General features: G+C 35.6%; 1 protein-coding gene across 1 annotated transcript in view; it reads right to left on the minus strand.

Moving 5' to 3' along the window:
- The window catches only part of JAK2 (Janus kinase 2), a 115,225-nt gene that overhangs the window by 67,269 nt on the left and 23,558 nt on the right, over positions 1-24,398 (minus strand). The window contains exons 3-4 of the mRNA XM_018052022.1: positions 17,965-18,215; positions 88-211 (exon numbers count right to left, since the gene is read on the minus strand). Coding sequence (XP_017907511.1) covers positions 88-211; positions 17,965-18,190 — 350 coding nt within the window. The 5' untranslated portion in view covers positions 18,191-18,215. The remainder of the gene's footprint in view (positions 1-87; positions 212-17,964; positions 18,216-24,398) is intronic.

Consider the following 24,398-nt stretch of genomic DNA (forward strand, 5'->3'; position numbering starts at 1 on the left):
TTGCAATTAAAAAGTTATGGTTGATAATTTCTCCCACTTTGCCTTTTACCATTAAGTTAAAAGTGACTACTTTACTGGAGAAAGTACCTGATTCTGTAGAGTACGTTTTGCCTGGTTGATTCATCTATATGGAAGACATGGTTGGGTGGATACCAGATCCTTTCTGTTTCACTCATTAAAGCAAACATACTATGATATACAGGTGTGATTCCTAAGAAAGAAACAGAAACAAATTATTACAGACATTAAAGTACATTTACAATAACATCTATAATCTGCAGTGGGGCTGAAGTAATAACTCTTAAGATCTGTGCAAAATGTAGCAGCAGTCAAAATCTTCTGCTTCAACACCACTTACAAGTAAGTTCTTAATTAAATATATTTTCCCCCGTATTGTAACATTTGACTGCTAGGATTCTTTCAAATACATTATAAAAAACAGTTTATCTACTTTTGTTAGTTATTTTGTACAGTAAAGTTGACCCAATAATACTGGATTAACCCAACAATATTGTTTTAAATAATAATGAGGATACCAAATAACTAAAATACTTGAGTCACCAGGTGCTTTTAAAAAGAACAATGAAACAGTTTTATTTTTAAATATCAAGTTTTACACAATATACTTGTTATTATATTCTCTGAACTATTTAAACTTACAATGAAAACTTTTAAACATCAACTTAAAATGCAAAGATATGTGATTTTTTTTTCAAAAATATTTTAGAAGGTACATTAACAAAAGACTAAAGGCCAGTGAACTTAAAAAATCATATAGAACACTTAAACCACAAAATTAAATAATGTGTATTATTTCCAAACACAGAGAGAATCCACACAAGTACATACCAATCATGTGGAGGCTAAAAACAAGTCTCCAAAAATGCTAGAGACTGGTCATACATACCATGTTTTCTATTCACATTTCAATTAAATCAGAAACAAATACTAAGAAAAAAGAGAACAGGAAAACTGACACATTTTTAAATTCAATTTGACCATGATATCAAAACCAAAGACATTATAAAATGATAAATCTCACTTACCAAAATAAATTCAAAAATCCTAAATTAAACATTTGCAAACAAAATCAAGCAATGTTTCTTTAAAAATATATGACAAAGTTCATTTATTTGAAGATTGGAGAGATGGCTAAATTAAGAAAATCTATTAACATAACTCATCAGGATGGTGGCTCAGAGAGTAAAGAATCTGCCTGCAATGCAGGAGACCCAAGTTTGATCTCTGGGTCAGGAAGACCCCCTAGAAAAGGAAACAGCAACCCACTCCAGTATTCTAGCCTGGAGAATTTCATGGACAGAGGAGCCTGGTAGGTTACAGTTTATGGGGTCACAAACAGTCAAACACAACTAAGCGACACTTTAAACATCATGATAACATATTAGAAAAAAGTCGGTAGTTAAATGACAAAATGATAAATTTGACAAGTAGTAAGCACACTGATATGTATTTTATCTTTCTACACAAAGAATTACTTGAAATGTTATAATAAAAATCAAGATTCAAAAGGCAAAACAAAAATATTAAAAGTGAAAATGGAAAACAAATGGAAATAAGTTATTCACAGTGGAGCAAATCCACAAGACTAAAAAGCAGAAGAAAGAATGGAAATATTAGTGTTGAAGAAAATGTAAATTTAAATTAAGTACTATCCCTTTATCCCCACACCTAAGAGGGATAGCATCTAGTGCCAATTGAACTGTAGTGAAAAGGGAGCTACACTACATAATTGCTAGAAACGTAAACTAGCACAACTTCTGAGAAAGTAGTACCTACACAGTTATGAGAAATCAATGTCAATAAAAATTTAAAATGTGTTTTTAAGCCAGCAATCTCTCCTGGGTACTCCTAAAAATGTAGTATAGTAGTAAGAAATTAAAAAGAAATAAAATGTAAATTCAAGAGTAGAAAATATGAAAAAACTGAGGTGGTATAATCCATTCCATGGACCTTTATGAAATTTAATAAAAAGAATGAGTTAGTACAAAGGCAACTGGTTTGAACAGATTTTTCACAATGTATGTTTTCATGAAAAAAGCAAGAAGCACATAAGAGTGTATAATATGATTCCATGCTATAAAATAATGATCTCAAAATCCTAATGACTCTGTATGACACGGAGGGGGGTTGTGCATCCCTGTATGATTATATGGGAGCTTCCCTGGTGGCTCAGACTGTAAAGAATCTGCAATGCAGGAGACCCAGATTCAATCCCTGGGTCAGGAAGATCCTCTGGAGAGGAGAATAGCTACCCACTCCAGTCTTCTTGCTGGAGAATGTAATGGTCAGAGGAGCCTGGTGGGCTATACTTCATGGGGTAGCGAAGAGTCAGACATGAATGAGCAACTAAGCACACAGGGTTACACGACTATGGGGAAAATCTGGAGGGCTCACCAAAGATTATGGTCTTCGTTACCAGGATGAGACTAAAGTAAAAGGAAGATAACAGTACAATGGAGAATAAACTTCTTCTTTTTTAAAGAATTCATTAAATAAAAACAGCAAGCCTCATGTTAAAAAGAAAGGGAAAGGGGACAATAGATCAAAGCCACTAATGAATACAAAGTAAGAGTCCACCACGTATGCCACTTTGAAACGAGAGAATAATGGTTTGTTCGTCTCTAAACTTTAAAATAATCATAAGATGATAGGAAAGAATACTACTCAAATAATTTGAGATGTAATCATTTCATCTGAGTACTATTTGGATCTAGTCTAATTCTGCACTGAAAAAATGCTTTAAACTCGACATTTCTTCTATCTAAAAGGTACAAGACACTACCTTACCTCTCTCCACAAAATAAGTCACATTGCCAGTGTTTCAGGTACATATATGAGACACAGTGGAAGTGTATATATCTCAGTCCTACACAGCTGATTCACTTTGTTGTATAGCAGAAACTAATACAACACTGTAAAGCAATTATAATCCAATTACAAAAAAAAAAGAAACACAGTAGGAGATGAAATTACCCAGGAAGGGAACGTAAAAGACCTGATTTGAGATTACCTTGGAAAAAAAGAATACTAGGAAAAAACTTTAGCAAAAAAGTGTCATTTAGTTTAAATGTAATCATGCAAATAAAACTGCATATGGAACCAATATTCTTAGCATATGATGATAGGGATATTTATCTGAACAAGATAATGTAATGATTTTCAAACAACAGTGTGATTAAAAAAGTGAACTCATACTGATGAAACATCAGGATGTTTTAAAATGTTGAATAATGATTTCTTAATAGAAGTAAGACTCCAAACCTCAATTATATGTATCAAAATAGGAAAACAAATGTGTCCATATAAATTGGCACAAAAGGGTCAGAACAAGGGGATACACCCCTAAAGGAAAATGGTCAGGTCACACGGCAAACAAAAGCAAAAGACAGTGCTTACGTCATGTTTAGTCACACCATCTTATTCCAAAATGGCAATTATATATTAATACTTAATTCACATTTTTTCTAACTAGTTCATGTTAATGGCACTATTCTAGGAAGAAAGAACAGAGAAGGCGATGGCACCCCACTCCAGTTCTCTTGCCTGGAAAATCCCATGGACGGAGGACCCTGGTAGGCTGCAGTCCATGGGGTCGCTAGGAGTCGGACATCACTGAGCGACTTCACTTTCACTTTTCACTTTCATGCGTTGGAGAAGGAAATGGGAACCCACTCCAGTGTTCTTGCCTGGAGAATCCCAGGGATGCGGGAGCCTGGTGGGCTGCCGTCTATGGGGTTGCACAGAGTCAGACACGACTGAAGCGATTTAGCAGCAGCAGGAAGAAAGAAAAGGCAGTGACACTGTGTCTGAGATATACATTACACTGAGTAGATTCAAAGAAACCTCAAAGTCACTTCTAACTCCTTTTCTTTCCCTACACACTAAGTCCAAATTATTCTTATTTTTATTTAATAAAAAAATTAAATTCAAAATGTTTCTTCTTTTCTAAGCCACTACCAAAACTGTGATTCAATTCCATATCATTTTACACCAAGAACAGTCATTCCACTAATATTAACAGTCTCTATTCTATAATATGCACAAGATGGGTATGGAAAATACAAAAATGAAAACATTGCCTAACTTTAAGGATCGCATCATAGATGACCCAGAGAAGCCATGAGAGAATTACAAAACAAGAAATTAAACGCATGATAGTAAAGACCACAAAAAAACACAAAAGTGTAGTGCTGACAAAGATTCTTTCCTAGACCAACTTTTAGTCAGGCTTCTCTGAACCCTCCCCTAAGTAACCCTAAAAGTTTATTTCCTTCAAGAATCCAGGAATCCTGCTTAAATCCATTTAGCAAGATTTTGCCACCTTTGACATATCTGATCAAATTCTGCACTCCTTTAATCCCCCAGCTGATGTCTGAATCACCATGGTCTGCTCAGCAAGAATCCCCCCCAGACCTGATGTCTCCTCCAGTAATTTGTGATTCCGCAGTGTCCCCATCCTACTTGTTCCTTGGCTATAAATTTCCACTTTTTCAGACTGTATTCAGAATTAAGCCCACTTCTACACTGGAGTAGCTTTCCATACTATTGCTTTAAAAAGTACATCTTTATCACATTAACTTTTGTCTGGCTCTGATTTTCTTGAGCAAAGGTAAAAAATGTATCAAGAGGTTCAGTGAAGTAAAGATAAACAACAGTTGAAGGAATCTGTCACCAACAGATCTGCAGTACAAGAAATACTAAAAGGAGTTCTTTATGGTGAAGGCAAATGATGACAGATGAAAGCATGGAAATGTGTGACAAATGAACAGGAAAGAGTAAAACAACAATAACCATTTAAATTAACAATAATTTGTATACCTGTGTGTTTGTGATGTGTACAAAAGCAAAACATATCAGTAACACCAAATGTGAAAAGAAGTAAACACAGTTAAATTGTCATAAAATTCTCGAATTGTTTGAAAAATAACATGCTAACTTAAGACTGTAATAAGCCAAAAAATGTACACTATAATATCTAGGGTAGCTGCCAATAGAAAAATACAAAAACTAGTTCAAAAAAAAAAAAAAAATCCAACAGAAGAGATGAAGTAAAAAAAAGAAAGAAAGAAAGAAAAATACTTGATCAACCTAAAAAAGGCAGAAAAGAAGGAAACCTAAAGATACATAAAATACAAAACAAGGTTATAAACACAAACACATCAGTAATTCTATTATACATAAATGTAAATAAGCCAATAAAATACATATTATATTAGTCTGGATTATTAAAAAGAAAACTGTGTTATTTACAAGGGACCTACTTTAACAACCCAGGTTCGATCCCTGGGTTGGGATGATCCCCTGGAGGAGGAAATGGTAACCCACTCCAGAATTCTTGCCCAGAGAATCCCATGGACAGAGGAGTCTGGCGTGCTATAGTCTATAGGGTTGCAAAGAGTCGAGCATGATTGAGTGACTAACACTAATTTAAACAAAAGGATATAGATAGGTTGATGCTAAAAAGTAGGAAAATTATACACCATGAAAACATATGGCAAAAAAAAAAAAAACCCTGGTGAGTCAACATTAGCATTAAACTAAGTAAACTTTTTTAAAAAAAGAAAGATTAGTTGAGATAAAAAGGAATACTTCACAGTAATAAGAGGGCCATCTCAACAGGAAGACATAATAATATTAAATGTGTGTTTCACTAATAAAGTGAAAGTGACAGTCACAAAGTCTTGTCTGACTCTTTGAGACCCATGGACTGTATCCTACAAGGCTCCTTGGTCTAAGGAATTGTCCATGCGAGAATGTTGGAGTGGGTAGCCATTCTCCAGGGCATCTTCCCAACTCAGGGATCAAACCCTGGTCTCCTGCATTGCAGAACAAAGGCTTTACTGTCTGAGCCACCAGGGAAGCCCCACTAATTTCAAGGCTCAATAGAATACATGAAGCAACAAAACACAGAACCAGAAGGAGAAACATACATTCAAAATTTCTCAGAAATTGCGAGAAGACAAAATAAATAAACAAAGGATATAAAATTTAAAATTAACCAAATTTAGTTTACCTTTAGAGAACACTACACCTAGCTAGTCAGACTATACACTATTTTCAAATGCATGTGAAACATTAAACAAGAGAGTAGATAACCTAAATAACAATGAAAGTCTCAAAAAGTTTCAGAGGATTGAAATTATATAGAGTATGCACTATGAACATAGAAAAATAATTTTTTAAAAATCAGTAACAGAAAGATAATTTTAAAATCCCCCAAGGGAATCAGAATCTGGATGTGCTATATTACCTAAAATGTCCAGTTTTTAACAAAAGGATTATGAGATATGCAAAGAAACAGGAAAGTGTAATCCTTGGGCAAGAAAACAGGAAGCTAACAGACAATGCCTATAAGAAGACCCAGATGTAAGATTTAACAAAAATTTCAAAGCAGTCATTATAAATACGTTTGAAGAACTAGAATAAACCATGATTACAGAAGTAAAGGCAGAGTGACATCAGTGAAAATGGTGTATTCCTATACAAAATCGACAACAGAAAACAGTAAAAACTGTCGAAAGCAACTTCATGAGAACTCTGGAAAACAGTCAAAGATATGCAACAACCAAGCATTCCTGAGTCAGGAAAAAGACAACTTTTAAAATGGTGGGAAAAATTGGCAGCACTTCCACTCTGCTCTCTGCTCAGGAAGGGCTTAGAGATGGCAGCTGGTATTCCCAATGTGAAACTCTGGTCCATGGCTCTAGAGTTAATAGTCAATCTTAATGATTGATTAAGTCATAAAGTGATTTAATCAATCAAAACTATTAAACAATTTTAATTTGCTGCCTTCAATGTGCTCAAAGAGCTAAAGGAAGCCATGGACAAAAAACTAAAGGAACCAGGAGAAAGATGTGTAAACAAAGTGGAACAGTATAAAAAGCGAAAATCTGGAACAAAGAAGTACAACACCTGAAACGAAAAATCCACTAGACTGTTTCAAAAACAGGCTTAGGTAAAATAATCAGCTAACTTAAAGATAAGTCAATTAGATTATCTAGTCTGAAGAGCAGGGGAAGAAAAGAAAAAAGATGGACAAAACTAATACACCTGTGGGATACATTCAAGCCTGCCAACATTACATTATGACAGTTGCAGAGATCTGAAGAGAGAGTGGAGAAAAGGAAAGAATATTTGAAAAATAATGGCCCCAAACTCCCCAAATTTGATGAAAACCATGAACCACACAAATCCAAGAAGCTGAATGAATTGCACGATGATAAATGCAAATTGATGCACACCAAGACACATTAAAAATTAAACCACCAAAAGACGAATATAAAGAGAACATCAAAAACAGCAAGAGAAAAATGACTCATTACATACAACGAATCCTCAACTAGGCATTCTCAGTAAGACTCATAGCAATTTCTCATCAGAAACCAATATGGTCATGAAGAAATTGGATGATATAATTAAAGAGCTCAAAGAGAAAAAAGTCAAATGAGAATTTTATATCTGACAAAATAGTTCTTTAAAGATGAAGTAGAAATTAAGACATTCTAAGATAAACAAAAGCTTAGAACTGAAGTGATACATCATGAATGAACCTTATAAACATTACATGAGCTTAAGAAGTCAGTAACAAAAGACCAAATATTGTATGATTCAAATTTACTGAGAAAAAAAGGTAAATTTACTAAGACAGAAACTAGACTGGTGGTTGTCTAAGAAACTGGGTTAGAATAGAGAGTTAGGAAGTGATATCTAATAAGCACAGGGGCTCTTGAGGGTAGTGATGGCTGGACACCTCTGTGAGGATAATACAAAATACTGAACTGTACATTTTTAAGGGTGAAACATATGACTTCAAATGCATGGAATTGGATTATATATCAATAAAGTATTTACGAAAAACAAACATGAGACATTACTTCATACCCACTGGGTATGATTTACTATTAGATGGCACCAAGGGTATTGCCTTGGCTGAATAAATGTCTGAACTATCTCTGGATTGGCCAGAATTGTCAGTATTAAACAGTAGGACCCTGACAACTCTACCTCAAAAACTCCAAAAGGAATTGTCAGATCAAGTCAAAGAAAAAGAGTCATTTGGTTAATTTCCTCACTTTAAAAGAGAGATAAACATACTAACTTGTGTGTCAGTTTCAGCTTATCAATAATGTTGCTACGAACCAGAAGTACCTAAAGACCCACCCAGGACTGAGGTGAGCCTCCACAGACATTTCCCCTTCTAGAGTTAATGCTGTGACAGGACCAGCTCTTGTTGCTCTTATTATGATTACAAGGTGCATTTCAGCAAAAATCATCAGGGACTTCTCAAAGTAGAAAAGAAAGGCCAAAACTAGCAACAAAATTACAAATGGAAAAGCTCACTGGTAAAGGCAAATATACAGTAAAGGCAGGAAATCATCCACACAGAAATATAATATCAAAACCAGAAATTGTGAGGAGAGCACAAATACAGAATATTAGAAATGCATTTGATATTAAAAGATCAGCAACCTAAAACAATCTTGTTTATATACAGACTGCCATTACAAAACCTCATGATAAGCACAAACCAAAAATCTACAATAAATACATACACATAAAAGAAAAAAGAATCCAAACAAAACACTAAAGTTAGCCATCAAATCTCAAGAGAACAAAAGAAGGGGGGAAGAAAAAACACCTACAAAGAAAAATCCAAAACAATTAATGAAATGGCAATAAGAAACACATATTGATAATTACCTTTAACATTAACAGATTAAATCCTCCGAACAAAAGACACAGACTGGCTGAATGGACACAAAAAATAGGCTCATACATATGCTGTCTACAAGAGACGCACTTCAGATCTAGAAACAATACAGACTTAAAGTGAGGGGATGAAAAAAGGTATTCATGCAAATGGAAATCAAAAGAAAACTGGAGTAGCAATACTCATATCAGATAAAACAGATTTTAAAACAAAGACTGTCATGGGAGACAAAGAAGAACACTACATGACAATTAAGGGATAAATCCAAAAAGAAGACAAAACAATTGTCAATAAATATGTACCCAACACAGGAGCACCTCAATAAATAAGACAAATACAGCCATACAAGGAGAAATCAACAATAACAAAAGATAAAAAGGGAGAAGTTTAACACTTCACTTTCATCAATGGACAGACCACCCAGACAGAAAATCAATATGGAAACACATGTCTTAACACCTTAAAGCACATGGACTTAACTGATATTTATAGTATTCCACCCCAAAGCAACAGAATACATATTCTTCTCAAGTGCACCTGGAACATTCTCCAGGACTGACCACACACTGGCCCACACAGAGAGCCTCAGTAAACTTAAGAACATTAAAACCATATCAAGCATCTTTTCCAACCACAACATTATCAATTTACAAATCAACTATAAGAAAAACTGTTAAAAAAAAAACCAACAAAAATACAAAAAACATGCAAACATGTGGAGGCTAAACAATATGCTACTAAGCAGCCAATGAATCACTGAATAAATCAAAAAGGAAATTTTTAAATGCCTAAAGACAAATGAAAAGAAAAAAAGCATGATAATTCAAAACCCTGGGGATGCAGCAAAGGAGTTCTAAGATGGAAGTTTACAGCAATATAACCTCACCTCAAGAAACAAGAAAAAATTCAAATAAATGAGCTAATCTTACACTGAAAGCAACTAAAGAACAAAATCCAAAGTTATTAGAAGAAAAGACATCATAAAGATCAGAGAAATAAATGAAATAGAAATGAAAAACAGAAAAGATTAATGTAACTAAAAGTAGGCTACTTGAAAAGATAAACAAAACTGATACACCTCTAGCTAATTCATCAAGAAAAAGGAGAGGGCTCAACTCAATAAAATTGCAAATGAAAAAGAAGTTACTACACATATCACAGAAGTACAAAGAATCATAAGAGACTGCTACAAGCAACTATCTGTCAATAAAATGGATTATTTGGAAGAAATGGACTAATTCTTAGAAAAATACAACTCCTGAAACTGAGGTAGGAAAAAATAGAAAATACGAATAGACTAATCACAAGCAATGAAATTGAAACAGTGATTTAAAAACATCCAACTAACAAATGTCCAGGACCAGATGGCTTCACAAGTGTATTCTATCAAACACCTAGAAAAGAGTTAACACTTTTACTTCTGAAACTATTTCAAAAACTGCAGAGTAAAACACTCCCACACTCATTCTATGAGGCCACCATCATCCCAATACCAACAAAAAACAAATATCACTAGAAAATTACTGGCTAATATCACTGATGTACATAGATGCAAAAATCCTCAACAAAATAGTAGCAGTTCAAATCTAACAATACGTTAAAAGGATCATACACCATGATCAAGTGGGATTTATCCCAGGGATGCAAGGATTTTTCAATATCCACAGATCAATCAGTGTGAATCATCACATCAACAAACTGAATAATAAAAACCATATGATCATCTCAATAAATGCAGAAAAATCTTTTGACAAAATTCAACATGCATTCATAACAAAAACTCTCCCAGAAGTGGGACAGAGGGAACATACAACATAATAAAGGCCACATATGACAAACCTATAGCTAACATCATACTGAACAGTGAAAAGCTGAAAGCATTTCCTCTAAGATCAGGAACAAGACAAGGATGTCCACTGTCACTACTTTTATTCAACACAGTCTTATAAGTTCTCGGCACAGCAATTAGAGAAGAAAAAGAAATAAAGGGAATCCAAACTGGAAAAGGAAAAGCAAGACTTCACTATTTGCAGATGCCATGATACTATACATAGAAAGCCCCTAAGACACTACTACAAAATTACTAGAGCTTATTAAAGAATTAGGTAAAGTTGCAGGATATAAAATTAATACACAGAAATCTATTTCGTTTGTATACACTAGAAATGAAAGATCAGAAAGAGAAATTCAAGAAACAATCATCACATCAAAAAGAATATATACCTAAGAATAAACCTATCTAAAGAGACAAAGACCTATATGCCAAAAACTATTAAGAAGCTGATGAAAACAACTGAAAATGACACAACTGGAAAGATATACCATGTTCTTGGATTGCAACAATTAATAATGTCAAAATGACTATACTACCCAAGGCAAAACACAGACTCAATGCAATTCCCTATCAAATTACCAATGGCATTCTTTTAGAACTAGAATAAAAAATCTTAAAATCTGTATGGAGACACTGAAGACTCCGAAGAGTCAAAGCAACCTGTGAAAGAAAAATAGAGTTGAAGGAATCAGACTCCCTGACCTCAGATTACTGAATAAAGCTACAATCATCAAAACAGTATGGCACTGGCACAAAAACAGAAAGATAAATCAATGGAACAGAATAGAAAGCCCAGAAATAAACCGATGCATCTATAATCAATTAATCTATGACAAAGGAGGCAAGATTATACAATGAAGAAAAGACAGTTTCTTTAATACATAGTGCTGGGAAAACTGGACAGCTGTATATAAAAAATGAAATAGAACATTCCTTAACACCATACACAAAAATAAAATGAACTAAAGACCTAAATGCAACACCAGATATTAAAAACTCTAAGAGAAAAACATAGGCAAAACACTCTCTGACGTGAAACACAGCAATAGCCTTTTTAACACAGCTCCTAAGCTTATAAAAATGAAAATAAGCAAATGGGACCTAATTAAACTCAAAAGCTTTTGCACAGCAAAGGAAACCATAAACAAAATGAAAAGACAACCCATAGAATGGAAGAAAATATTTACAAACTATCTGAAGGACAGGGATTGGTCTCCAAAAATCTACAAATACCTCATGCATAACAACAGCGACAAAAAAGATACAATAAAAAAATGGGCAGAAACCTACATAGACATTTCTCCAAAGCAGGCACATGAAAAAATACTCAACATCACTAATTTATTCAGTTCAGTTCAGTCGCTCAGTCGTGTCCTACTCTGCGATCCCATGAACCGCAGCACTCCAGGCCTCCCTGTCCATCACCGACTCCCGGAGTACACCCAAATTTATGTCCATTGAGTCGGTGATGCCATCCAACCATCCCATCCTCTGTCGTCCCCTTCTCCTCCTGCCCTCAATCTTTCCCAGTTACTAGAGAAATACGAATCAAAAATATGAGCGAGAGATCCCCTCACACCAGTCAGAATGGCCATCATCAAAAAATCTACACGCAATAAATGATGAAAAGAGCGTGGAGAAAAGAGAACCCTCTTACACTGTTGATGGGACTGTAAATTGGTACAGCCATTATGGAGAACCATATGGAGGGTCCTTGAAAAATTAAAGTAGGGCTACCATGTAATCCAGCAATACCATTCCTGAGCATACAGCTATCCAGAGAAAAAGTGGATAGTTTCAAAGGATACATGCACTTCAATGTTCACTGCAGCACTGTTTACAATAGCCAAGACACGGAAGCAATCTAAAGGGCCATCAACACAGGAATGGATAAAAAAGATGCTGTACATATATACACCAGAATATTACTCAGCCATTAAAAAGAATGAAACAATGCCATTTGCAACAATATGGATAGAACCAGAAATTACCATACTAAGTAAGTCACAGAAGGACAATTATCATATATTGTTTATATGTGAAATTTAAAGAAATAATGCAAATGAACTTATTTCTAAAACAGAAAGAGACTCAGACTCAGAGAACTTAGCGTTACCAAGGGAAAGGGTTGGGGAGAGGGATAGAATCGGAGTTTGGGATTTACATGTACATAGATAACCAACAAGGACCTACTGTATACTGCAGGAAACTCTGCTTAAGACTCAGACTCAAGACTCTGCTTAATAACCTAAATGGAAAAATAATTTGAAAAAGAATAGATACATATAAATGTCAAACTGAATCACTCTGCTATACACCTGACACTAACACAACATTGTTAATCACCTATATTCCAATATAAAATTTAAAAAAATTTAAAGCTATCAGATGCTTATCAATACACACATACACCCTAGTGCTATTGCACGAACTGAGTAACACATACAAGACAATTATGTGTTTTATGTAAACAATGAGAATAAATTTCAGCCAGCTGTAAGAGGTGAATGGGATACCACTGTAACATTAACTTCATATTCTCATTTCAACTGAGAAAAGAATAAAAGTCACTTTAAAAAGAATACTGGAGTGGGTTACCATTTCCTTCTCCAGGGGACTTCCTGACCCAGGGATCAAACCCGGGTCTCCCGAATTGGAGGCAGGCACTTTAACCTCTGAGCCACCAGGGAAGCCCCACTTTAAAAAATACATTTCCTTTAAGCATTTTTTTTTTACAATTAGAAGTTATAACAGATCAAGATTCTTCATTAAATACAAATATCTCAATATTAAAACTTATTTATAACAATATAAATTATTTTATCATCAAAGCTACACCTAACAAAAGGTCATTCAATAAAGGGCATTTGGGGATGGGAACGGAAAGTAATTTGAAGATAATAGATATGTGAGTAGGTAGTCAAGAAAGTCTAACTGATAAAGGGCTCAGAGAGGTGAGAGGATTCCAAAAGATAACTCTATGGCCTCTTTTGTCTAAACCTTGCTGTTTCTACACTAGAGCTAATTATCTCATATCTTTAACATAAAACTTGTCAAGGCTGTAGATATGATATCAGAATAACTGTCTTCTCATTTCACAGATTTCTGAATCAAGAAGACCATCTAGACATAATTGAGAGAATATAGGAAGAACCTGGATTTTAAACCTGATTCAATGACAGCTTTGGCTACCCTCACTGAGGAAGGAAAAATTTATTTTAAATACTGAAAAAAGAAAATTATCTGTGGCCAAGAGGGAGAAGTGTAGCAGACTACATTATTGCTCATGAATACTCCATCTTTTCCTCCCACTCCCTGAGAGGACCACCTCATCTGAGCCAACACTGGCTTGGCCATATGACTCAGTCTGGCCAATGGAATCTGAGCAGGAGTGATAGTGTGTTAGTTCCAAAAAGAGGCAGCAGCGGGTATTTCATTTCCAGCAGCCCTCATGGTTTTTTTTGCCTTTTACCAGGAGAACACCATGTCTCATTTAGGGGTTATTCCTTCAGCCTGGAATCCACACTGAGGCCACACATGGAACAAACACCTACCAGGTATTTCAGTTTACCATATGTGTTATAAATCACACCCATCAACATGTGGTGTTACAACTTCTCATGTCATTTCAGATAACCTTCCTTCTATAACTTCACACTAACACACAGGATGCAACCTTTTCAACATCCACTTCCACATGCAAGCTTCATGACTTTTTTAAGGTAAAGTGCCAAATATATTGCACTATTTATATATATTTTTTTACCACTTAGCATGTGCTGTTTTTACTAAGTTTTTTTTTTTTAATATCACCAAGTTTAGACTGTCATACCCCTAACTTTATCTTTCCTATAAGCCCTGTGGTTTTTACTGCACAATTCTGCAGAACACAGTGTCTTTTAGGAACACATATTTCACACCATAAAATAACTTGACTACATCCTGAAAAAACAGACACAAATATCCATAATTCTAAGAGACCCAGATAACTTAGTTATCTATTAACTAAGCCACATAAGGGTAGAAAAGCAACTGGGGTAAGGTGATATTTAACCTTATGACCTGGTAACACCGGCAGATACAATCACATTGGGAGAATACGTTTCAACATATGAATTTGAATGTTTGTGTCTTTCTCCCTCAACCTATAGCATTCTATTCCTGGCCCTCCAAAAATAATATCCTTTCACATTCAAAATACATTCATTCCATCACAATAGCCCCAGGAGTCTTAACTCATTCCAACATCAATTCAAAGTCTGAGTTCAAAGTCTCATTTAAATATCATCTAAATCAGATGTGGAGAAGGCAATGGCAACCCACTCCAGTATTCTTGCCTGGAAAATCCCATGGACAGAGGAGCCTGGTAGGCTGCAGTCCATGGGGTCGCTAAGAGTCGGACACGACTGAGCGACTTCACTTTGACTTTTCACTTTCATGCATTGGAGAAGGAAATGGCAACCCACTCCAGTGTTCTTGCCTGGAAAATCCCAGGGACAGGGGAGCCTGGTAGGCTGCTGTCTATGGGGTCGCACAGAGTTGGACACAACTGAAGCAACTTAGCAGCAGCAGCAGCAGCAGCAAATCAGATGTGGATGAGACTAAAGCAAGGCTTCATCCAGATGCACAAGCTGGGTTTAGAAAAGGCAGAAGAGCCAGAGATCAAATTGCCAGTATATGTTGGATCATGGAAAAAGAAAGGAAATTCCAGAAAAATATCTACTTCTGCTTCACTGACTATGCTAACACCTTTGATTGTGGATCACAACAAACTGTGGACAATTCTTAAAGAGATGGGCATACCAGACCACCTTACTTGCCTCCCAAGAAATCTGTATGCAGGTCAAGAAGCAACAGTAATAACGAGACATGGAACAACAGACTGCTTCAAAATCCGAAAAGGAGTACAACAGGGCTGTATACTGTTACCCTGCTTCTTTACCTTTTATGCTGAATACATCATGTGATATGCCAGACTGGATGAATCACAAGCTGGAATCAAGACTGCCAGGAAGTAATATTAACAACCTCAGTATGCAGATAACACTTCTCTAATGGCAGAGTGAGGAGGAGCTGAACAGCCTCTTGATGAGAGTGAAAGAGGAAGAGTGAAAAAAAGCGGTCTTAGAACTCAACATTCAAAAAACGAAGATCATGGCACCCAGTTCCATAGCCTCATGGCAAATAGAAGGGAAAAAGTGAAAGCAGTGATAGATTTTATTTTCTTGGGCTCCAAAATCACTGCAAAGCCATGAAATTAAAAGATGCTTGCTCTTTAGAAAAAAGAGACACAAACTCTGGTGGAATAAGAATCTCCACCAAGGCATCTCAAGCTATAACAAACCTAGACATCATATTAAAAAGCAGAGATGTCCCTTTGCCAACAAAGCTCTGTATAGTAAAAGCTATGGTTCTTCCAGCAGTTGTGTACAGATGTGAGAGTTGGACTATAAAGAAGGCTGAGTGCCAAAGAACTGATGTTTTCAAATTGTGGTTCTGGAGAAGACTCGTGAGTGTCCCTCAGACAGCAAAGAGATCAAAGCAGTCAATCCCAAAGGAAATCAATCCTGAATATTCACTGGAAGCACTGATGCTGAAGCTCCAATACTTTGGCCATCTGATGAGAAGAGCCAACTCATTAGAAAAGACCCTGATGCTGGGAAAGATTGAAGGCAGAAGGAGAAGGGAACAACAGAGGTTGGATGGCATCTCAGACTCAAAGGACATGAGTTTGAGCATGCTCCAGAAGATGATGAAGAATAGGGAAGCCTGACGTGCTGCAGTCCATGGGGTCGCAAAGAGTCAGACATACTTAGCAACTGAACAACAAGGTACAATTCATCCAGAGGTTCTCCAGCTGTAAACTTATGAAATCAAACAAATTATGTGTTTCTAAAACATAATGGTGGAAAAGACATAGGGTAGATGTTCCCATTCCAACAGGCATAGGACAAATATTTCCATTCCAAAAGAAAAGAAGAAATGAGTGACAAGTCTCAAATAAATCTAAAACCTAGTAAGGCAAATTCCATTAGATCTTAAGGCTGATGAATAACCCTCTAACTTGATACTCTGCCTTCCAGACCCACTGAAGCAGAGATCCCACCTTCAGGGTACACCAGGGCAACATTCCTGCCCCTCCAGCTTTGCTGGGCACCAAAGACTCCTGGCAGCCCTGCCCCATGCTTCCCTTTTTTGAAATATAGGTGGAGTCAGACATGCCTCCAAGGCCTTTGCATTCTCCACTAGTAGAGATACTTATTCCACCAAAGTTTGCTGCCTGCACCCCGCTGAGGGATAACTGCCACACTAGGGGCTGCCAGAACCATATCCAGGGCAGCCAAGGAGCTCAGCAACAGCATTAATTTTTCACAACTATAAGCAGTCATGAGGACTCAAGCCACACCTTCAACCCTTCGCTTAGAAATGACTTGAAGTAAATACCCAATTTTATTGCTCGTAAGTTCCACATTCTACAAAGCACTGAAACATGAACATAACTCCGGCAAGTTCTTTGACACTTTATAACAAGGATCACTTTTCTTTCAGTTTCCAATAACATAGTCCTTATTTCCATCTGAGATCTTATCAGAATGGTCTTTATGGAACACAATTCTACCAATATTCTGCACAGGACTGCACAAGTGTCCTCTAAGAAAATTGTTTTCTTACAACTCTGCTTCTTTCTTTCCAAGTCTTCACCAGAATCTCCTTTAAAAATTTGTTCCCAACAACATAGACTTTTTTTAGCATGCACCTCAAAACTCTTCCATTACCCAGTCCCAAAGCCACTTTTACATTTTTAGAAATTTGTTACAGACCTTCCACTTCTCAGTACCAACTGCTGTTTTAGCTCATTCAGGATGCTATAAGAAAATTACCATATATGAAGTGGCTTATAAAAAACAGAAACATATTTCTCACATTTCTGGAGGTTGGGAAGTACAAAATCAAGGTGCTAGCAGATGTGGTGTCTAATGAGGACCCTATTCCTGGTTCATAGATGATTCATTTTCTTATTTATCTTCTCGCTATGTCCACAAATGGCAGGAGGGGCAAAGGAACTCTCAGAAATCTCTTTAATAAAGGTACTAGTCCCACTAATGAGGGGTCCACTCTCATGACTGATTCATCTCTGGAAAACCCCACTTCCAAAGTCATCACACTGGAGGAGTAGGTCACAACACAAATTTGGGGGGAACACATTCATTCTATACCAGTAGCTCAACATGGAATTTACCTTATATTCTACTTTAGTAATTTTCTCATTTTATATACATATAAAAACACTTGTCAGTCATGGAAGCATAAAAAATATATCAAGCAGGTACATTGTGTTAGAGTATAATAAACCAAGCATATATTAATAAGAAGAAAAACACTGTTTTTTAATACTTACCACAAGCTTTAGAAGCAGCAATACAAATCTCTTCAGCAACATACTCTCCAGTTGGAAACTTCAGATAATCCTCCTCAGCTTTCCCAAGGGAATGATAAAGATAGACCTGTAGGACTGGATCTATTTGCTTCACAGAGTTAGCATTTCCAGAAATATCACCATTCTGATGCACAGGGGATGTGGATGTTCCTTCCATTTCTGTCATTGTAAGGCAAGCCATTCCCATGCAGAGTCGTTTTCAGAACATTTGCCTGTAAGAGAAACCAAAGTTACAAATCAAAGTGACACTGATAAGTTATCCTTCATATATAAAGCAGTCCTCACTGATAGCATCGACTCTATCAAATCCACTAATTGAATAAGTACCATGCACAAGCATTTCTCAGAGATACTGAAGGTTTTGTTCCAGATCAGTGCAATAAAATAAGTCACACCAATTTTTTAGTTTCCCAGTACATATAAAAGTTACATTTACACTATACTGTACTCTATCAGGTGTACAATAGCATTATATCTTTTAAAAAATCCACTGTACATACCTTAACTGAAAATGCATTATTACTGTTAACCATCACATGAAACTTCAGCAATTTGTAATCTTTCCACAATAGTAACTCTCATAAGGATATAAGATACATACTGAAGGAAAAAAAAACAAAACTGGCAAACTGAATCCAGTAATTTTTAAAAGAATAATAAATCCTGACTGAGTTTGGGAATTCCCTGGTGGTCCAGTGGTTAGGACTTGGCATTTGCTGTCAGTGCTGCGGTCCAGGTTTGATTCCTGGTCAGGGAACTAAGATCACAACCCATGTGGTTCAGCCAAAAAAAAATCTTGACTGAGTTACTTATACCAGAAATACAAGGTTAACTGAATAATCAAAATTCAATCAATAAAATTTACTAATTATTAGAATGAGAAAAGTAATATATGATCATTTCACTAAATGCCAAAACTGAATTAAACTTCTATAATAGTTCGTGATAAAAACTCAGCAAACTAGGTTTAAGAGCAAACGTGTGTAATTAAGAGTAATTACAAAAGACCTAAAATTAATAACTTAATGGCAAAATATCAAACTTGTTTTCCCTGAATTCAAAAACTTAATATGCATGTCTAAAATCATGTCTTCTAATCAATATTGTAGTGGAGTCCTGAACAGTGCAATGTGGCAAAAAAAAAAGAAATAAAAGGTATAATGGAAAAGGTAAAACTATCATTATTCACACATGATATGACTGTGTACACAGAAAACTTAAAAGAATCTAAAACTTACTAAAGTGAGCTTATAAGATCACAAGATACAAAGCCAATATATAAAAGTCTATTGCAATTCCCATATGCCAGAACCAATTTAAAAAATGAACATTTTAAACTGATAGTGAAGTCGCGCAGTCATGTCCGACTCTTTGCAACCCCGTGGACTGTAGCCCACCAGGTTCCTCCATCCATGGGATTCTCCAGCCAAGAATACTGGACTGGGTTGCCATTTCCTTCTCCAGGGGATCTTCCCGACCCAGAAATCGAACCCAGGCCTCCTGCATTGCAGGCAGACGGTTTAACCTCTGAGCCACCAGGGAAGCCCTGATATAATTTATAACAGGAATCAAAAAGTCAAATGTAAGGACAAATTTATTGAAATATCTGTAGGAACTCTGAAATGAAAACATTGCTAGAAGAAAAAAACAAAAGGCCAGAAAATTTGAATAGATATTTTTCTAAAGAAGACATACAGATTGCTAACAGAAACATGAAAAGATACTCAAAATCACTAATTATAAGAGAAATAAATATCAAAACAATGAAGCATCACCTCACACCTTTCAGAATCGCCATCATCAAGAAGTCTACTAATAATACATGCTGGAGAAGATGGAGGAAAAAAGAACTCTACTACAATAGTGGTGGGCATATACACTGGTGCAGTCTCTATGGAAAAAAGTGTGGAGTTTCCTTAAAAAACTAAAAATAGAATAACCATATGATCCAGCAGTTCCACTCCTGGGTACATATTCAGAAAAACCAACAACACTAATTTGAAAAGCTACAAGCACCCCTACATTTATAGCAGCACTGTTTCTAGTTTTTCTTCTTCTATTTGCCATGAAGTGATGGGACTAGATGCCATGACCTTAATTTTTTGAATGCTGAGTTTTAAGCCAGCTTTTTCACTCTCCTCTTTCATCCTCATCAAGAGGCTCTTTAGTTCCTAAGACATACACACTACCCTGTATAAAATAACATGGATATACTGTATAGCACAGGGAATTATAACCATTATCTTGCAACAACCTTCCATGGAGTACAATCTGTAAAAGTACTGACTCACTATGCTGTATACCTGGAACTAATATTGTTAATCAATTATATTTTATGACAAATACAAAAAATAAAAGCCAAGAACAGAACATGGTGATAGACGATGATAGGAAAGTCAATGTTGTCCAGATATTGATTCTTCTCCAAATTGATCTATAGATCCAACACAATCCCAATTAAAATTTTAGCAGCTTACTCTATGGAAATTTACAAGCTAAAATCCATATGAAAAACAAAAAGGACTTACAATAGCCAAGATCATCTTGAAGAGCAAAATGGAGAATTTATACTACCAGACACCAAGATTTATTATAAAGGCAGAGTAATTAAGTCAGGTTGGTATTGGAATAACTACAAATAAATAGGCATATGAAACAGAATACCAAAAAAAAAAAAAACCTCACATATGGTCACCTAATCAGAAAAAATGCCTCACTACATTTCAGTGGAGAAGAAATGATTATTTTTTCAAAAAATGTTTCTCAGTCAATTGGTTATTCATATGGGAGGTGAAAAAAAAAGAAAAGAACTTTGACCTCAAGTTTATACCATACATAACTACTAATTTGAGATGGATAATTGACCAATATGCATAAGGAATAAACTTTTATGGAACAAACATTTCAGAGAAATGGAGACCATCTTCATGACAATAGAAACATCTTTCAATAATAAAATAAGAGGGGAACAACATTTAAACACACTTAAAAAAAATCACTGCAGACAGTGACTGCAGTCATGAAATTAAAAGACACTTGCTCCTTGGAAGAAAAGCTATGACAAACCTAGACAGTGTATTAAAAAGCAGAAACATCACTTTGCCCACAAAGGTCTGTCATGTCAAAGCTACGGTTTTTCCAGTCATCATGTATGCATGGGAGAGTTGGACTATAAAGAAGGCTGACTGTCGAAGAATTGATGTTATCAAACTGTGTTGCTGGAGAAGATTCTTGAGCGTCCCTTGGACTGCAAGGAGATCAAACCAGTCAATCCTAAAGGAAATTAACCCTGAATATGCTTTGGAAGAACTGATGCTGAAGCCCCAGTACTTTGGCCATGTGATGTGAAGAGTCAAATCATTGGAAAAGACCCTGATGCCGGGAATGTCTAAGGGCAGGAGAAAAAGGGTATGACAGAGAATGAGATGGTTGGATGGCATCACCAACTCAATGGACATGAGTCTGAGCAAACTCCAGGAGATAGTGAAGGACAGGGAAGCCTGGCATGCTGCAGTGAATGGGGTCTCAAGGAGTCGGACATGACTTAGCGACTGAACAACAACAAAAGGAGATACAAAATTGTCCAAAAGCACTTATGAATAACTACTGAATATCACCAATAATTAGGGAAATACAAATTAAAACCATAAGATATGCTCACACACCCATTAAAAAGGAAAATTTAATACCAAATGTTTAAAAAGTTGTAGAGAAATTAGAACTCTCATTGCTGGTGGGAATGTTAAATTGAACAAACACTTTGCAAAAATGTTCAGCTCTTCCTTACAAAGTTATACATATATTCATACCATGATCCAACAAGTACACTCCTTGGTAATTTAGCTATAAAGTGCACCCTTTTTTCCTTGCTACTTCCTCCTTCAGGCTACCCGGAATGAAGACACAGTAGCTGAAGCTATACAATGACTCTCTTGCAACCACGAGGTAACCATGAGGATGGAAATCAATGCAAAGGTTGGAAGAACAGAAAGTTAGCAGGTAACTAGTTTCTTGACAACCAGGGAGTCACTAAGTCCAACAGGGAGAAACAATAAATCCAGTATTATTTGCAAGGCTTCCCTGGTGGTTCAGTGGTAAAGAATCCTCCTGCCAAAGCAGGAAATGCAGGTTCAATCCCTGTGTCAGGAAGATCCCCTGGAGTAGGAAATGGCAACCCACTCTAGTATTATTGCCTGGGGAATTCCATGGACAGAGAAGCCTGGCAGGCTATAGTCCATGGGATCACAAAGGAGATTATTTGTATATTCCAGTTATCTGAAGCCAAGTCAAATCGAAACTGATGTCCTTCTCCAGATTTCAACTCTTGTACAACCTAAAACATTTTAGTAAATAAGTTAATCTTTTCTTTGAATTTCTGCCCTTCCAGGGCTCTCCTATCTTGCATTTACGATAAATGCTATTTGCATTCAAACCAAGTCAAGAAGATATGTTATCTTCAAGACTGTAAAGGATTAAGTCAAAAGGATTTCACAAAAAAAGTATGCTTATTTTTTAAAAGAAATATGTTCAAAAAGGCATTCTCTCACCAGCTTCAAATCTGAGGTCTGATTTTAGCAGTTTCAAAAGAAGCAAAAGAATTTCTTTTTCTTTAACAGAAGCAAAAGCAATTGCTTAGGCAAAGCATAGAAAGCCAGTTGGATCTCATGTAGTTTCTTAGCTCAAAATCACAGAAACTCGTAAGCAAAAAGTTATGATCAGAAAATCTGTAACACAGAAAATCCTTTCCTTCTGTTCCCTTGTGTACTTTGTCCATAACACCATTCTAGAAGACAAACAGTTATTTTCTCCATAATCCCTCACCCTCAACTACTAAACCTAAAAAGTTCATTGAGAATAGTTTGAGAAAAGTACAAAAATTATTATTAAAGGTGCTGGGAATAATATCTAAATACAACTTCTCACTATTCATGCTCATACAGATTGTCATTTTGCCTTTTTGATTTAAAATGAAACTGTATGGCTAGGAGTGAATCATATGGTATTTGAATTATGCACCAATAAAACATTTTTTAAATATATGTATTTTTAGGAAAAATAGAAATGTTAAAACAATTACCCCAGATACCTGTGTAGCATCAAAACAAGTAAACTTCTGTTGTCTTTATCTCTTCATATTTCTACTAGTTTGTCCATTTCTACCATATATTTGACTATCCAAACATACTTTTCACTTCACATTTGATCAATTATGTCTAATCCAACTGTGGGGACAGCCAAGACAATTACATAACATAAACTGCACAAGAGCAGAGACAGTGCAGCCTGAACTTGTCAGGAATGTCAGAAATGGTAATAGGAACATCATGTTTTCAACAGAAATGATCAGTGAATAAGAATTTGGATTTAATTCTCAGTAATTATTGTTCTAAAAAGTTCTAAGATATGAAACAATACATATACTGTTTCAAAACATTTAACAGATTATATACAGTGAAACAACTGGTCTATGCATAAACCTAGCTCAATCACCAAACGTACATAAGTGAAAGGAAGGAATCCATCCTCAATCTGAGCTGATTGAGTGACTAGGTATATACAAAGTGCCAAAATAGATAAAAAGAGTAAGAAAGAAGAAATGAATTTTAGATATTTACAGTCAGAAGCACCTATAAGGCAATTAAAAGGAATATTTGTAGTAACTGGCTTGATATATGAGTAGTTAAGAATGATTTCTTAATTTGGGGTTTGAGAGACTGGGTATCCAGTATTATAATTCACAGAATAGAATATATGGAACACAAGGATAGTTTGGGAGGAATGATTAATTCAATTTAGCATAAAATGAACTGAGTTACCTATGATACATACAGACTGAGATATCCCAAAGGCAGCTAGATTTATGCAGGCTAAGGAAAACATAGCGTGCTTTTGTGACAGATTTCACAGTCAGTACACATAAAGGTAGCTATAGCCATAGATGCATATGACGTCCAGATATAAGGTATGAGGTAGGAAGAGAAGATGATAGATCAAATCCTTGAGGTCACAACATTTAACATTATCCAGAAAAGTCACAGATGGAGGGCATAAAGAAGAATGTAGCAAAGATCTTGAAAATAAATGGCCAGAAATAGAAGAAAACTAGAATTAACTGTATAAAAATTGATTAGTGCATTTTTCTATGTGTATATTTTAATAAAAATATGGTTCCCTTTAGAAAAAAAAAAACAGAAGAGAAGAATTATCTATGAGAAGAATTATCAAACATCATGAAGAAGTTAAATAAGAAACAGAAGGGAAAAAAATCAGCTGAATTTAGTAATTAAGAAGTAAAGACCACCTACAGGGAAAGAATCTGAAGGGTTAAGGATGGCTTTTTCTTTTCATTTGGTTTCATTATTTTGAGTTCTCTAATCTCAAGCATGGTTTTCAAT

The sequence above is a fragment of the Capra hircus genome, chromosome 8 (assembly GCF_001704415.2).
Source record: "Capra hircus breed San Clemente chromosome 8, ASM170441v1, whole genome shotgun sequence".
Lineage (NCBI taxonomy): Eukaryota > Metazoa > Chordata > Mammalia > Artiodactyla > Bovidae > Capra > Capra hircus.